We start from the raw sequence: 16,049 nt of genomic DNA on the forward strand, positions 1-16,049 counted from the left end.
TTCTTGCTATCTGGAAACATACAGTACAATATTATTAGCTATGGTCACCCTAGAGTAGCAAAACTCATTCTTCCTGTCAAACTGTAGCTCCCTTTCCCTGCCTCTGGTAACCGCTGTTCTACTCTCTATTTGCCTTTTTTTTTTCTTTTTTTAATTTATTTTTTTAGCTGTCCCATGATAATTGTATACATTTATGGAGTACAGCATGATATTTGGGTTCATTCGTACTGTGTGCAATGATCACATTAGGGTGCTTAGTATACCCATCATCTTAAACATTTGTCACTGCCTTGTGTTAGGAACATTCAACATCATCTCAACTAGACTAGCTACTCAAAGATACACAGTACTTTTTCATAATACTTTTAACACTTTCTTCATTATTTTATTTTCTATGTACTCAAAAGCCTCCAGCAAGGAACGTTGATAATGAGGAAAGACCAAGCATATTTATTCTATACTCTAAGTTGGCTCTTGCTCTTCTAATAAAAACTGTACCTTGATGAATTAGACAGGAAATGAACAAGATCAATGGCACTTTCATTAGTTTATGTATTTGCTTTCTCTTGAGATAGATTTAGCCTCAAAATGTACTCAAAAGAAAATTGAATTTGGTGGAGAATAATATAGAGCTTATTTCAGGGTACAGGGTGTACCTTGTGCTATCTGTGTATTCCATGACTATAAGCAGTGCTAAGGGAAAACCTAAACTTTTTTTTTTTTATCCATCTCTTAATTTATAGGTATTTGAAATTGCTGACATAGTTGATCAGATGTCACCTTGGGGCATGCTGAGGATCCCACGACCACTAATTATGATCCGGGCATTCCGGATTTATTTCCGATTTGAACTGCCAAGGACTAGAATCACAAATATTTTAAAGTAAGCATTGCTTTTTCATAAGTTAAGGGAAAATTTTTATAAAATTTTTTGTGAATTTTACCAATTTTACCTACTTATTTTTCCCTAGGCGATCAGGAGAACAAATATGGAGTGTTTCAATTTTCCTACTTTTCTTTCTACTTCTTTATGGAATTTTAGGAGTTCAGATGTTTGGCACATTTACTTATCACTGTGTAGTAAATGACACGAAACCAGGGTAAGTTTATTTATTAACTACATTTTAATCTAGGTGACTAACAGGGACATTTCAGCAATTTTCATGAGGAAAACTTCAGTGCCAAATTTTTCAAAACAGTCTTTATGTACTCTGTGTTCTATATTCTTTGTTTCCTCAGTATTGTTTTGTCTAACTTTTTAAGACAAGCCAGAAAAATACAACCTGTTGGGAAAGTAGATTAAGCAAATGCAAAGGGTACGTTTTGTTAAGGTAATACTGATAAAGCTTTTCATGGTATGAGACTGAGTTACATGTTAAGAAAAATCTCAGTTTTGTAATTATTAACTCTGGTCATCGTTCCCTAAAATAGTTCTTTCAACAGTTATTTTGTAACATTATTTCTAGACAAAACACTACTCTGTTGCATTTGTGTGTTGTACGGTTGATGGGTATGATGCAATATATGTGCTTTAATTACTTATTATGTATTGGGCAGGTGGGCCCCTGCCTCTCCTACTTGGCTGATCATTGTTCATATACAGCATAAGGAGTGGAGCGGTGGGAGGAAAGAGCAGAGTGGGATGCTGGCCCCTGGACATACATGACACAGAAGTGTCCCATTAGACATCAGAGTTTGGGATTCCAAATACAACCTAGACATGCAACAGGTATGGCACTGCCATATTTCAGGGCAGCAGGGATTGGTGGTAATAAAAATGATTTTATATGTTGTATTCAGATCTTTGGCAGGGATTGATCTATTTACAAATGAAGAACTGATACACAAGGTATGAAAGAAAAATCTTAATTCAGATCACAGAAAGTCAATTTAAAACACTTTATTAAACTCAGAAGATTAAAAACATCCATTCATCTTCAAAATATTTTTAATGTATCCATATTCATTTACAAATCAGTTGGGCATATAAAGATCATTGAGTTAAAAAATACTGAGAATGTTTACCTTGTGATTTCTGCACATGGAGAGATTTTTCTGTAAAGTATATGTGCCTGTGTATATGAAAAGTAGATAAACCACAGAGAATCATGATTAATTTGGTTCAATTCCAACTCTATGTTGTGTGAGCTTGCCTAAATTATTTAGTTCATTTTTCTGTGAAGTGGATATAATAACAGAACATACCTCCTGGAGTGTCAGAAAGTTTAAATGAGGAAACTAGTGTAAAGACTTAACTAAAGTGACTAGCGCATAGTAAAGGCACTCACTGTATGCTAGTAGTCATTACTTTGTGATCTTTAAAAGATACATGAATATTCTTCTATGCTGATGTAACATGTACAAATAAGTGTATCCTCCAAATGAGAGATGTTATGGTAAAAGAGAAGATCAATAAAGTAGACCAAATTTTAAACTTATAAGAAAGCACCTCTGAATAATTAATTGCTATTATTTTGCTAGTAAAGTAACAAAATTAATTGTGTTTATTTTAAATTTTTAATGGTCACTTAATTATTACTCTCTCCCAGAAAGAAACTATTAAAATTGTATTTCTAATTTATGCATAACCAGTCAATGTATATTATATAATTCCTAATAATTACATAATGTAATAAAAATGAAAAGTTATGTTTATCATTCGCTGTCTTTACCCAAAAAATGTAAACTCTACAAGGATAGATTTTTTTTCTGTGTGTTCTAGACCAGGAGGCATATGCATGATTCTCACAACATATGAATAAATGCACTAACTTGCAAAAGCATCAGTATAATTTCATTGGGTAAATGTTAAACAGCAAAGCATCACCTTTTAGACAATGTCCGAATTAATCTTACTTTATTTTATATTTATTTAGAAGGTATATGCATGCATATCACCTCAACTTAGGAATTTACCTTAGGTTCATATAAGTGTGGGCAGACACTAGGCCTTCTTTGATTATGCATAGTATTATGTTGAAGAAAAGAGCTCATTTTTTGTCCTTTAATATACTTTTTTGCACCATGGGAGTGAATTATCTACTGAAAAAAATAAGTTTAAAAGAAAAATTAATACTGTTACTAACTCCACTTCCACTCTACATTTTTTTCTTCAAAACTTTTTAGTCTTGGAAAATAAGTTTTAATAACCATTTTCTGGGCATATTATCCTTTTTTCCTATTATCACAATTGTGTCTCTCTTTTTAACCACTTTCTTGAGGTATTATTGGCTTATAAAAACCTATACGTATTTAATGTATACATCTCAAAGGAACTCATTGTTTTTGTCTGTTAGAATTAAACCTAGAGAGTAAGTTATATTGTTTCTTCTTCCACTTCCTAAAAGTTATGATCCTTCTGAAATTAATGTTTGTGTTTCCTGTACAATAGGCATCCAGGTATATTTTCCACCTCGTAGTTAGAGTGGATGTTGGTATCTTATTCGTGCCCTTAGAAAGAAACCTCTCAGTATTCCTATTAAGTGTGATGTAGAGTTTTCAAAGTGAGAAGGACCTTTCTTTCCTATATTGCTGAGAGTTTTTCAACATTACTTTGTGCTAAATTTTGTCCAGTGCTTTTATTGCAAGTGTTGAGATGATGGTATGTTTTTTTCTCCTCTATTCTATTAATGTCGTGAATCGCATGATTGATTTTTGAATATTAAACCAATCTCGCATTTTTGGTATATAGCTAATTTAATCATACTGTATTCCTTTTTTATGTACTGTCAAATGTGATTTGCTTATGTTTTTGTTACAAATTATTGTATCTTTGTTCATGATGATCATTATTCTTCATCTTCTTTTATTGAAACGTCTTTTCAGGTTTTGAAATCAGGGTAATGCTATCCTCATAAAGCAAGCTGCATCATGTTTCTTCCTCCTTTATATTTAATAGAGTAGATATAAGATTGATATTCTTTCTTTCTTAAATGTTTGATAGAATTCACCTGTGAAACTCTCTGGGCCTGGAATTTTCTTGTGAGAAGGTTTCCCATTATGAATTAAATGTATTTAACGTATGTAGGGCTATGAAGACTTTTTCTTGTTCTGTCAAGTTTGGTAAATTTTGTTTTTCAAAAACTTACTTATTCTTATAGATTATCAAAATTGGCATCATGTTTATAAATACACCTTCTGATTATTTTTTTTAGTATCTGTAGGCTCAGTGATGGTCTGTAGGATCCACCATTTTTATTCCTGATGTTTATAATTTGTATTTTTCTCTCCTTTTATATGTCTTCCTTATCAGTTGTATTAATCTTTTCACATGCACAAAAATACTGTTGGCCTATTTAATTCTCTCTGTTGTCAGTTCATTGTCCATTTTTATTGTCTTATTATTATTTCCTTCTTTCTACTATTTTGTTTTACTTCCTTTTCTTTTTCTTGTTTCTTAAGATGGAAATTTATATCAACATCTTTAGACATTTCTCTTTTCTAATATAAGAATCTGAACATTTAATTGTCCTTCTAAGCACTGCTTCAGCTGCGTCTCCAAAATTGTGATATGTTGTATTTTCATTACTAGTCAATTCAAATGCTTTCTAATTCTACCTGTGATTTCTTCTTTGACCCATAGGTTATTTAGAAGTATGTATTTAGAATTTGGGATTTTCTAAAAATGTTATTGTTGGTGTGTAATTTTATTCTGACAAGTCAACAATTTCTATAAAATTTCAACGTTTTGAAATTCATCAAGAATCATCTTAAGGCCCAGTGTATGGTCTAAATTGGTGAAAATTCCATGAGAATTTGGAGATTGCAGTTTTTGAGTATAATTTCTATAAGTGTCACCTAAGTCAAGTTGGCTGATAGTGTTGTTCTAGGTATTTCTATCTTCTTGGGTTTTTAATCTGGTACTTCTATAAATTACTAAGAGAGCGATATTAAAATTTCCAAATATGACAAAAAATTTTAATTTCTCTTTTAGTTATATTAGTTTTTTGCTTTATATAATTTGCAACTCTAATTAGGTGCATAAACGTAAAGTGTCATGTCTTTCTGATGAGCTGGCCTTTTCACCATTGTAAATGTGAAATTGTTTCTGAATTAGAGTCTGTGTAGTCAGGGTATGTGATACAACACTATGGCCTTTCAATTTTTTTCTTTAAAAATAACAGATTATGAAACTCTAAAACAATTTATTTTCATTTTATCAGCTTTTATTAAACAATTTATGTTGTTCCACAATTACTTAAAGTGTACTTATCTAGTAGGAACTGACAATAAAAGGAAGCACATGGCAAATTCTTAGTTACTTTTACAGCAGGAGCCACAGAATTCTGAGTCCAGTCTTGGGGTGATAGAATTAAATTCATGACAGAAGCTAAAATGAAGAAGAAGCTTGTCAGTAATAGTCTGGACCAGTTGGTCAGAGGCCCTCATTAGCAACTCTCAGTCTGCTGTTAAAACCTTGATACTGTTGTGTTTTTAAAAATAAGGAAAATTAATCAAACAGTGGCTACCCCTCCGCAGTGGTGTCTGGCATTAGCATTAAGGATGAAAAGCACCTGCAACTCCTACACGCTATCGATGGGAATAAAAAAATGGTACAACTATTTCAAAAAAAAGTTGAACAGGCACCACTATGAAATAAGCAGTTAGTAATGGTTTACTGAAGACATGGTTGGTAACATATTATAATTAGACGGAAAATAACATTATGACAAACTGATAAAGAAGAGGAAATTTTAAAAAAACAGAAAAAAAGTAGGTCACTAAATGGGGAAAATGAGAAATGGTTAAAACACAGAAAAGCAACACATTCACAGCAGAGAAAAGCAGCGCATCAGTACAAATACAGGGCAGGAATATTGGAGGAAGCAGTGAGCAAGGGCTGTGGGCGAGGCAAGAGACAAATGCGTGGAAGAAAATCTGTAGGTGTTTTTAAATTATTATTTAAGTGTATGTAGGCTGTAGAATATGTCTAGATTGTTCTGTGAGTGAATATGAAAATGGAAAAAGATAGCATGTGGGTGGGAGACAATAGACAAGGAGGTGAAGACTAGAGGAAGCTTCTGGAGAAGAAAGCAGCAGTGGGGTAACTGTGGTGAGTACAGGAGGAGGCTGACAGTCATTGTCTGAAAATCACTGAGAGTAATGTTAAGTGTCCTGACCACAGAGAATGAGATATATGTGAGATAAAGCATATGTTAATTAGCTCGATTTAGCCATTCCACAATGTATATTGTCTTCCAAAACATCGTGTCCTACACAACAAATATATTCTATTTTTTGTCAGTTCTAAAAAATAATTATTTAAATAAAAAAATCAGAAGGTGAGAGTTAAAAGCTTGTTAATACAGCTAGAAGATGAGGCATGATGCTGGCGAACTCCACTGAACACATGAATTATACAGCCTGGAAAGAGGGACAGGAGCACCTCTGACCTCAGGCCCCTGGCTCACTTCTGGAGGTATTCCTCGCCAGCTCCACGCTGTACTCAGTACTAAGTAATAAATATCATTGAAAAAACACATTAACAGACCTCTTGCATGCTAAGTATTAGCTCCAGCTTGTTACTTTATCCTAAAAATAGAGTTGACCATGAGGAATTTCATAAATGTTGGCAGAGTGTTCAGTTACTCGAGACACAGCAGTGATGGTGGAATGTCTGCATTTTCTCTCTGTCCCATATTTTGTAAAATCTGCCCAATAGCATTATGTACACACAGATATTTTGTCTTCTTTTTCTGGGACTCTTAATTGACTGTTTGAGAAGAAAATACCTAACTAGCCACGTGGTAGTAATATTGTTCATAATAATAATATTAGTAGGTTTGAGGATTCATTTCAAGAACCAGCCATTTATACCATTGTCCTTTAACTTTTCAGTTCGGTATTGCTGAATTTTAAAGTCTCACACATAAGCAGAAAAACCGTCAATACCATTTTACCATTAGTTCTAGCCCAGACATCAATTTAATCTTATTTTAAGAGACTCAGAAAATGTCCAAGCTCAAAATAAAACACAGAAAATCTCAATTTAAAAAAAAATGTTCAATTCTTTTGTTTCCTATTGTGGCTTCGAAACTATGAGTTAAGAAAGAACAAAATTCTGTCATTTAGGAAAACACGGATGAATCTAGAGGTCATTAAGCTAAGTGAAATAAGCCAGGCAAAGAAAGACAGATACTGCATGATCTCACGTATATGCACAGTCTAAAAAGTGTTGATGCACAGAAATAGACAGTAGCATGGTGGTTGCCCGAGCATGGGGGTGGGGGTGGGGGTTGGGGTGGAGCTGGACAACGGGGGTTTCTGGTCAAAGGGTACAAAGTTTCAGCTAGATAGGAACAATAAGTTTTCAGATCTATTGTACAGGAGGGTCATTACAGTCAATAATAATGTATTGCATATCTCAAAATAACTAAGAGGGTAAATTTCGAATGTATTACCACAAAAATATGTTAGGTAAGTGAGATGATGGTTATTGTTAATCAGCTTGATTTAATCATTCCACGTTGAATACATATATCAAAACAGCACATTGTGCTTCATAAATATAATACAGTTATGATTTGTCAATTAAAAATCATGTTAACTAAAAAAGGAATTTCTCATAGACATCTCTGAGTAAGATATTAAGCTATGGTATGATGGCTGTGTTTTCAACAATCAGTGTTGCCAGGTACTGTCATGACCTCATTTCACTTAATTGTTGTCCTTTAACAATTGTTCTAATTTCTGCCTAATTGATTTGAATGCACTATAGCCTATTAATGGGAGGGCTTTCAAATCAGAAACTCGTATATCTGGGGTTCCACGGCTGGCCTTCAGAACTGATTCTGTTTAATCTGTGAGGCAAACAGGACAAATAAGAAAGCAACTGGTTACATGCAGTTTTGTTTTTAAATAGAACTTATTTATTTTAAAGCGTATAGAGAGGAGTCTTAGCTATGTCTTCAACAGCATTACTAGTAAAGCTTTAGATTCTTCTCCGATAATGAATGGCAACCTCAGGCAATTATTGAAAGAGTAATGAGATTTGACTAAGAAAAGTGTTCATTTCCTAAATAAAGTCGAGAAGAGCAATGGCCTATGGCAGAAACAGGTACTGCAAAATGCCAGATGTGATGGAAGAAATCTGCCTGGAGCTGAAAGAGGAACATGTAAAAGTGAGCCAGCAGGTGAAATAGAAAAAATGAAGACTTACCTGACACCTTGTTATCATTCTTGAGAAAGGAGGGAAATGTATTCATAGTTTAGTATCAAATAATGAAATTTCATTCCCAAGAGTGAGATAACTAGAAAAACTTTAAGGTAAGTAAATGTAACTATTAAATACATAGAAGTTTAATACAGAGAGAGCAGGATTTAAATAAGAGTTCAGGTATATATTTGTGATGGCTTGACCATTAACTTTAAGCCCCAGAGTTAGGGTGACCATGTATTACACATGCCCAGGACAATTCTGGTTTGTACCTCTTGTTTCAGAGTAATTACCAATAGCTTTTTCTTTTTTTTTTTTTTTAATCTTAAGGAGACTCAGTATGGACAAAGCATTCTGTGGTCACTGTCACGATATTATACCTTTCTGTTGAAAGGAATAAAATTCAGCACCAGTTAAAGGATGAGACACAAACGCAAGGCAGCTCGCCAGAGAAGGTTTTTTATTCAACGGGCACATCTGCTTTTATAGGGTTGGAAGAGAGCTGATAGGTTTGCTGAGGGCTCGGGGCGTTCAGGGATTGGGTGGATTGCGTTGCTAAGGGGCCAGGAGCAGGGAGCCTGTGCTGATTGGCGTGCGATTCACGCCAGTGGGAAGGTATTGTGGCGTCGGCGGGAAGGAGAAGGCAGAAGAGAAGGGTAGCCAGCACCATGATGGGGCACGGTCGAAAGAGTTCTCATACGACCTAATATTCCTCCCTTTTTGTTTTGTAAGGAAAAGGGCAACTTTTCTCTTTCTGGCTACTTCCTGCTGGTAGGGGGGCGTCATTTGGGAAGGGGTTGGAGTGCCAGGGAGGAATATGGTCAGGAGACCCCATAATATGGTGGAATATAAAAGAACCTCCTGGGGGGTGAAATGGATGAAAGTTCCCTGCAGCCATAAGTCGATAATCTGTTGAGTCCACTCCTGATGTGTAAAAACCGGGTGTAGTAGCCAGGCGTCGGAGGAAAGGGCATCTAGGAAGGCAATCCATCGTGTCCTGTATGTTTCATCAGCATGTGGTGAGGAGTTTCCGAGAAGAGGTGGAGGGTTCATCAGTAGCTAGGAGCTGGTAGTTTCTAAGTAAAAGCTGGTTAAAAGTCTGGTTAGAAATTTTGCCCACTTGGGTTTGTAAAAACTTGAGTATACAAGGTAAAAAGGCATACCAGAAGGATTACAGAGAGGGGGCCGAGGATGGGCCAAACCCAGGTTAGGAGAGGGTTGGACATTAGAGAGGAGAATGGGCTGGAGTCGGGTGGGGCACGCAGGCTGGCAGCTAATTCAGTGAGTTTAATGATGTTATTTTCTACCACACCCGATTTGTTAATATAATAACAACACTCTTCTCTTAGGAAGAGGCAGGTGCCACCTTTTCCCGCTGTGAGCAGATCAAGGGCTCTCCTGTTCTGGAGGGTCACTTGGGCCAAAGAAGTTATTTGTTTTTGTAGGGAGGTTAGAGATTCTGCCGTGGATGTGAGGGCCCTTTCTAATCTGGATTTAATATCTTCGACAGCCCACAGAGAGTGGCCCAGGGCTCCTCCCGAGAGGCCGGCACTGGCGACGGAAATGGTTAAAGACATACCAACCAAGATAGGGAGGAAAGCCGCTCTTTTCTGTCGGTCTGGAGGATTAAGAAGGTGAAACATTTCTGAGCTGGTGTATAGGGTGAGCTGAGGAACAACAGTTACGAGAAGGCAAGGAGAAGTTATGTTGGGGAGGAAAATGGTGATAAGGGTTCCATTGCACCAAAAAAGGTTCCAGGCGATGCATGAGTGGTATTTGTGAGGTTAAGACTGTATTGGTAAAAGGGGTCATTGAAAGATTTGGAAATAGTGGGGCCACAAAGGCATGTTCTAGGGAGGAGGGTGTGGTTGCCATCCTCAGGCTCCCACAAAGGCACATTGAATAGGGGTGAAGAGGGCAGTGGGGCCTGGGAAGCGTTTGGACGAAGGAGTGAGTCGGTGTTGTTGACCGGGACAGCGGCAAGCAGGGGGAGAGCCAAGGAGGCACACAAAAAGCAATTTCCAGGGGAAATGGATGGAACAGTCTGGTTTAAAAAGGACAGGGTATCGGAGATGATCTGTAACCAAGTATGTATAGGGGGGCCCAGGGCATGAAGGGAAGGGGCATTTTCTAAAGAGGATATGATGTTCTGTTCATGATGTTTTCTGTCTGTAGAGACGAGATATAGGGTCGTGAAGAGGAACATACTCACGGGATATTTCAAAAGTTCCGCAGGGGTGTGAAGCATAGCCATTACAGTAAACAGAAGCAAGGACCCTGGTAGCCCATCAGCTCTCCCATGGGTCCTGGATGGTTAAAGAACACTGTCATTTGCCATCATACTGAAAAAGTCTCCTACCAGTAGGCTGTCCCATATACCCTAACCCCAAGTGGATCTTACATGACCAATACGGACAGCCACCATAGGTGTCAGGCCACCAGCCGCAGTAATCGCGGGTCTGATCAAAGAGGAAGCAAAGGTAAGGGCGGTTGGCTTGTTTAACTAACTTGGAATTGGAAAGAGTGATAGTGACAGCCTCAGAGCAACCTTTGATGGAGCAATCCGCAGTAGCGGCCAAGTGGGTGACTTTGGTGTTTTTTTTGTGTGTGTATGACTCTCTCACCTTAAATCTCCATACGTAAGACGGAGAAGAAGAGGAACTTTGAGGAAGTATAAAGAGAAAGAGGAGGAGGATGTTAAAAGTGTTAAGAATACTAAGAGGGAGCATCCTTGTGGTTGATGAGAGGAAGGGCAGGAATGCGGGAAAATCGCAATGTCAGGGGATTAGATGGGTCCGGAGTGCAAGAATAAGAGGGAGAAGGAGTAGATGGAGGGGAGCCTGGGGACTCTTCTGAGATATCCTGGACGCCGGTGGGGACGAGGTTCTGGGTGTCTGGTTTTAATCTAGAAGTGTGAATTCAGGGAGTAAAATGGTTAGCAGGTAAAGAAAGTTTGGTGGCTGCAGGGGTGCAAAGAATAACTGGGTAGGGGCCCTCCCACTGGGCATGAGAGGTCCTTTTTTTCCCGGGGAGTTGTAATATACTAGTTGTCCAGGGTGGAGAGGCAAGAAGTTTTGAGAGGAAGCAGGGTCAGGAAGAAGCCAATCTTGAAATTTCCAAAGTTCAGAGTGGAGATGGAAAAGGAGAGATAAATTGAGGTCTGGCGGTATTGGACCCTGTGAGGGAGTGAGCCCTGGAGGTAAGAGGGGACGCCCGTACATTATTTCAAAAGGAGACAACAGAGAGGGTTTTTTTGGAAGATCCCTTATCCTGAATAAGGCCAACGGGAGTAGCTGAACCCAGTCCAGGTGTAGTTCTAAGGATAATTTTGTTAAAATATTTTTAAGAGTTCTGTTGGATCTCTCTACCTTTCTGGAAGCCTGGGGACAATAGGGACAGTGTAAGTGCCACTGAAAAGAGAGAGCTTGGGAAACTTTCTGGGTAATCTGAGAGATAAACTCAGGACCATTGTCTGACTGTAATGAAGTGGGCGTTCCAAACCTAGGGATAATCTGAGAGAGAAGGATGGACACCACTGTAATAGCCCTTTTATTAGATGTGGGGAAGGCCTCTAGCCATCCAGAGAAGGTATCTACGAACACTTGGAGATATCTGGTGCGTCATGCAGGTGGCATGTTAGCATGCAGGGGACCAGAGGGAGCCCCTGTGATCTAGTCCATGGAGGACTAAAGGGTTTTGCGGGAGGAGGGGAAACGGGGGGCAGCTGTGGAATTGGAGTGGAAGGGGAAGCTGAAATGGAAGATAGCGGAGAGGAAACTGAGGCAGAGGGGGAAGTGAGAGCAGAGGGAGGTGGGTGATATGCGGGTGGTTCATCTGCAGGATCGAAAGTAGGAGGGTCAAGAAGGGGTGGAGACTTACAGGCTAAGAGGACTTGGGAGGGAGAGCATGAAGAACAAAGATGGGGATTTTGTCTGAGGAGGTGAAAGGCCTCGACATAGGGGATCTCCTTCCACTTTTTGAGGCACCGGCAATAGTTAAAAAGGTCCTGGAGGTCTGGGTCTAGGGATCCTTCAAAAGGCCAATGGTTTTAGTTGTCCAGGGGGTACTGGGGCCAATCTTGAGTGTAAAATCTGATCAAGAGCTTTGGCTTAATATCTGGTGTAAAGGAGAGTACAGTAAGGTTTCTGAGTAAGCATTTGAGGGGCGAGGTTTCCGGAAGGGATGAGGAGGCTCCCATTGTGAAGTGGACAGAGATAAGGAAATCAAGAGGAAGAGAAAAAGAGAAAACGAGGAAATGAATCCCCGGGCCGGAAGTGGGTCAGCAAAATCCACGAGGCGTCCCCGAGGAGTTTGTGAGCCACGGAGTTTCTATAGGAACCGTATTAGGAGGAGAGTGAGAGTCGTCACCCACACTTCAAGCTCCCAGGAGGCACAATGCCGGAGGCCACGAGGAACCCAGTACTAGGATTTTCGGAACCCGTTTTAGCATCCAGAGAGAGAGAGAGAAAGAGAAGCAGATAGGAGCCACCACCCTGAACCCTCATGCTCAAAGGCTCCTGGAGAGAAGGGAGTGGATAGCCGGAGGGTCCGCCATGACCGTAAAGGTCTTAATGGGGTGTAAATTTACATCTCTTAAGGGCGTCAGAGCCTTGTTGGTTGATAACTGTTCCACTATAGCCCAGAAGAGTGTGGCAGCCTTATAAGGGAGACTTACCTAAGGGTGGAAGCAGTGGTGAGTGCGAAGAGCCAGCGCCCGAAAAGGTGGACGAGGGTGAGCCGCCTTGATAGAGACGGAGATGGGGTCCACAGTGAACAATCCCATCCCGGGTTTTGGCACCAATGAAAGGAATAAAATTCAGCACCAGTTAAAGGATGAGACACAAATGCAAGGCAGCTCGCCTTGCTGGTTTTTTATTCAGCGGGCACATCTGCTTTTATAGGGTTAGAAGAGAGCTGATAGGTTTGCTGAGGGTACGGGGCATTCAAGGATTGGATGGATTGCGTTGCTAAGGGGCCAGGAGCAGGGAGCCTGTGCTGATTGGCATGCGATTCACGCTGGCAGGAAGGTATTGTGGCACCGGCGGGAAGGAGAAGGCGGAAGAGAAGGGTAGCCAGCACCATGATGGGGCACGGCCAAAAGGGTTCTCATACGACCTAATACCTGTAATCTTTCTGACTGGGCCAATTGTCGAGCTCGGGCTGGGTCTGGAGCTCACAGACCCCTCGAGCCCATTGACAGACTGGGTCACAAACCCTTCACATGCCAGGCTGGGTCACCAGACCCCTCATGCACCAGACTGGGTCACCAGACCTCTCACACACAGGTCTATGAGCTGTTTAACTGGCAAAAAAGTCCTTGGAAGCCATAGGTTGGAGAGCAGAGCCACATGGGCAGATGCCTGAGGCAGTCGCCAGCCAAGTCCACAGCACCACCCATGAGCACTAACTTCACCCCCCCCCACACACAATTTGCTTACAAAGAATGTGCTTGCTCCACCCTCAACCTGACCTAAGGTGAGGAGAGCCTGATTAAACTATTCTATTTTCCCAACGGTCACCCTGCCCAGGGGCAGCTTTTAGAACTTGGTGGTATTTTATAAAATATTACTGAGAGTTGGAGTAGAGACCATATAAATTTGGATTTTTGGCAGTTTGCTATTTCCAGTCCAAATAAAGTTTAAGTTTACACTTTAGGGTACTTGGCTAATAAATGAATTACTGTCTTATAAATTATGTTCACATAATAATGAGTTTCTTTTTTAATGGAAAATCCTGAAGAAGTAAAAACGGAAACAGAGTGGAACTTAGAGTACTAATTTTTAATTTCTATTGACTTCATAAAGAGATGATTTTATAGAATATAAGGACCTCAAATTCATGCAAAGGTCTATGAAGTCTTCTGGATTTTTATTTCAACTTCTTTAGAAATGATGAAGAGCAAGAGCAACTGTCACATTTAACTTACAGAATTTGTGTGGAGATATCTGCCAAGTTTGAATATTTTGAATAAGAACATGTTTGAATAATTGCATACTGGGAAAATTCTACTTAAAATATTTAAATAAGAAATTAAAATACTCTGGCAGTGCATATAAATTTCTAATTAAATTAATAGAAGCATGTGTTGTGTACCTAATATATCCTAGGCATTTTGCTTTCATAACTAATTTTTAGGAAAATATAAAAGGTATTATTATTACCCTGATGAAGATACAGTCCTAGAGAGGTTAAATAATATGTCTAGCTGGAAAGTGAGAAAGCAGGATTTGAACTCAAGTCTAACTTCCAATCCCATGCTTGTTTCACTACTTGAGCAACTTTTACAATAGTTTAATTCCGCATTTATAAACCTGTATACACATACAGATCCACATCCATATATAAAAACTCTTTATAATATATATAGTATACTTTGTGCACATAGAGAAAATTAAAGTCCATATCACATCTGGTTTCTATCCCTATGCAAATGTTATGTTCCAGGAGATTCAATCTCATCTGAATCTATAAAATAGTAATATGTAATATATTTTTAGTTCTCCATATTTGTTCTGCATATCAGTCTCCATAATGTGAACCGCCAGGGCCACCAGTAAAATCAACCTTTTATATGATGATATAAAGTATCATTTTGATATCTTAGGTTCCACCTGACCAGCCTGCTTTCCCCCATGATAGAAACCATAATAATATGCAATGACTATAGTAGCTCCACCCGTAACGTTTGAAAATTAATTTCTGGGATGAGATCTCTTTAGTAGGGAAAATCGCCTGGTGAACTTTGTAAATCTACTGATCCAAGCTACATCCATGGATTTGTTTACAGGTAGGGCTTAGATTCTCAGAATTGGCAAGGTTTAGAAATCAGTCATTTAAAATTTTAGTTTTGCTTTAAAATTCCCAAAGAGAACACAAAATTGCATGGCTTTTTAAAAGACAGATTTTGAGTCTGGGAGGAAATATTATGCTTCTAGTAACTGCTTATGGCTCTGCCTGGAGGTAACTTGAGTTTCCTCTTCCCTTAAGGCTATTTTCCTAGAAATGTCTGAGAATCTCCGGAGGTAATTAGAGCCTCTTGTCATTCTTGCAAAGAAGCAGGTTTGTCCATGTGCTCTGGGAATTGCAGGGCAACCATCTCAATTTTATTCATTCAGTGACTCTTACATGTTTTTATTTCTACCAATTGAATTGGGCAAGTGTACTTCGTGGTTGAAGGTGGCTGGGGCCAGGGGCTTTGGCACCTTCTAAGTCCTTCCCTGATCTTCACTTTTCATGGTCTTACTATTTTGGGGCCCTTGGCATCATTTGACCATCCTGAAGGTATGGAAGCCTATTGAAGTAGGAAAAATTGCTTCTTTCCAGCCATACGACTCAATCTAACCACATCCAATAAACGTGCATATATTTTGAGCTCCTGATGTGTAAACGGTGCTTTATATTCATAATTGCTAATTCATAATGTGATCTCATAGATTAGGTGTCATAATCCTTATTAGAAAGTGGAAGAAGTAGCTCCTTGCCACATGTTAATTAATTGGCTGAATTACCCACCCAAGTCCTATATGCTTGGCCCCAAATTGTGGTGTCTTTTTCCCATAATGTCAGCAGACTCTTTTTGCATGTAACTTCTCACCCTGGGTCTCCAGTTCCTAAAGCAAAGGGAGAAGAGGTGCTGCCTGAGAAGCTCATGGCCCAGATTTGAAATGTTGATGATAGTGAGAGACTGTCTTATATAACCTTAGAACACTTTCACATTTCCAGTTTGGAGCTAATCAGTGCAACTTCTGTGTTCTGATGTTTTACTTTTCTGTTACTATTTTGAATATATTCATGTACTTATCATTGCCTGGTCCTTTCTCAACTGTTGTTTCCCAGCTCCTGTCCCTTATCCTTATTGGCAAAGTAATAAGTGATGTAATTAAGGGAGGAAATG

At 39.0% G+C, this 16,049-nt stretch overlaps 1 protein-coding gene across 2 annotated transcripts in view; it reads left to right on the forward strand.

Annotated features, from left to right (window-relative positions):
• Positions 1-16,049, forward strand: part of NALCN (sodium leak channel, non-selective) — a 304,715-nt gene that overhangs the window by 19,024 nt on the left and 269,642 nt on the right. For both annotated transcript variants that reach the window (XM_063102662.1, XM_063102664.1), the window contains exons 4-5: positions 744-883; positions 972-1,100. In XM_063102662.1, coding sequence (XP_062958732.1) covers positions 744-883; positions 972-1,100 — 269 coding nt within the window. The remainder of the gene's footprint in view (positions 1-743; positions 884-971; positions 1,101-16,049) is intronic.

The sequence above is a fragment of the Cynocephalus volans genome, chromosome 7 (genome assembly GCF_027409185.1).
Source record: "Cynocephalus volans isolate mCynVol1 chromosome 7, mCynVol1.pri, whole genome shotgun sequence".
Lineage (NCBI taxonomy): Eukaryota > Metazoa > Chordata > Mammalia > Dermoptera > Cynocephalidae > Cynocephalus > Cynocephalus volans.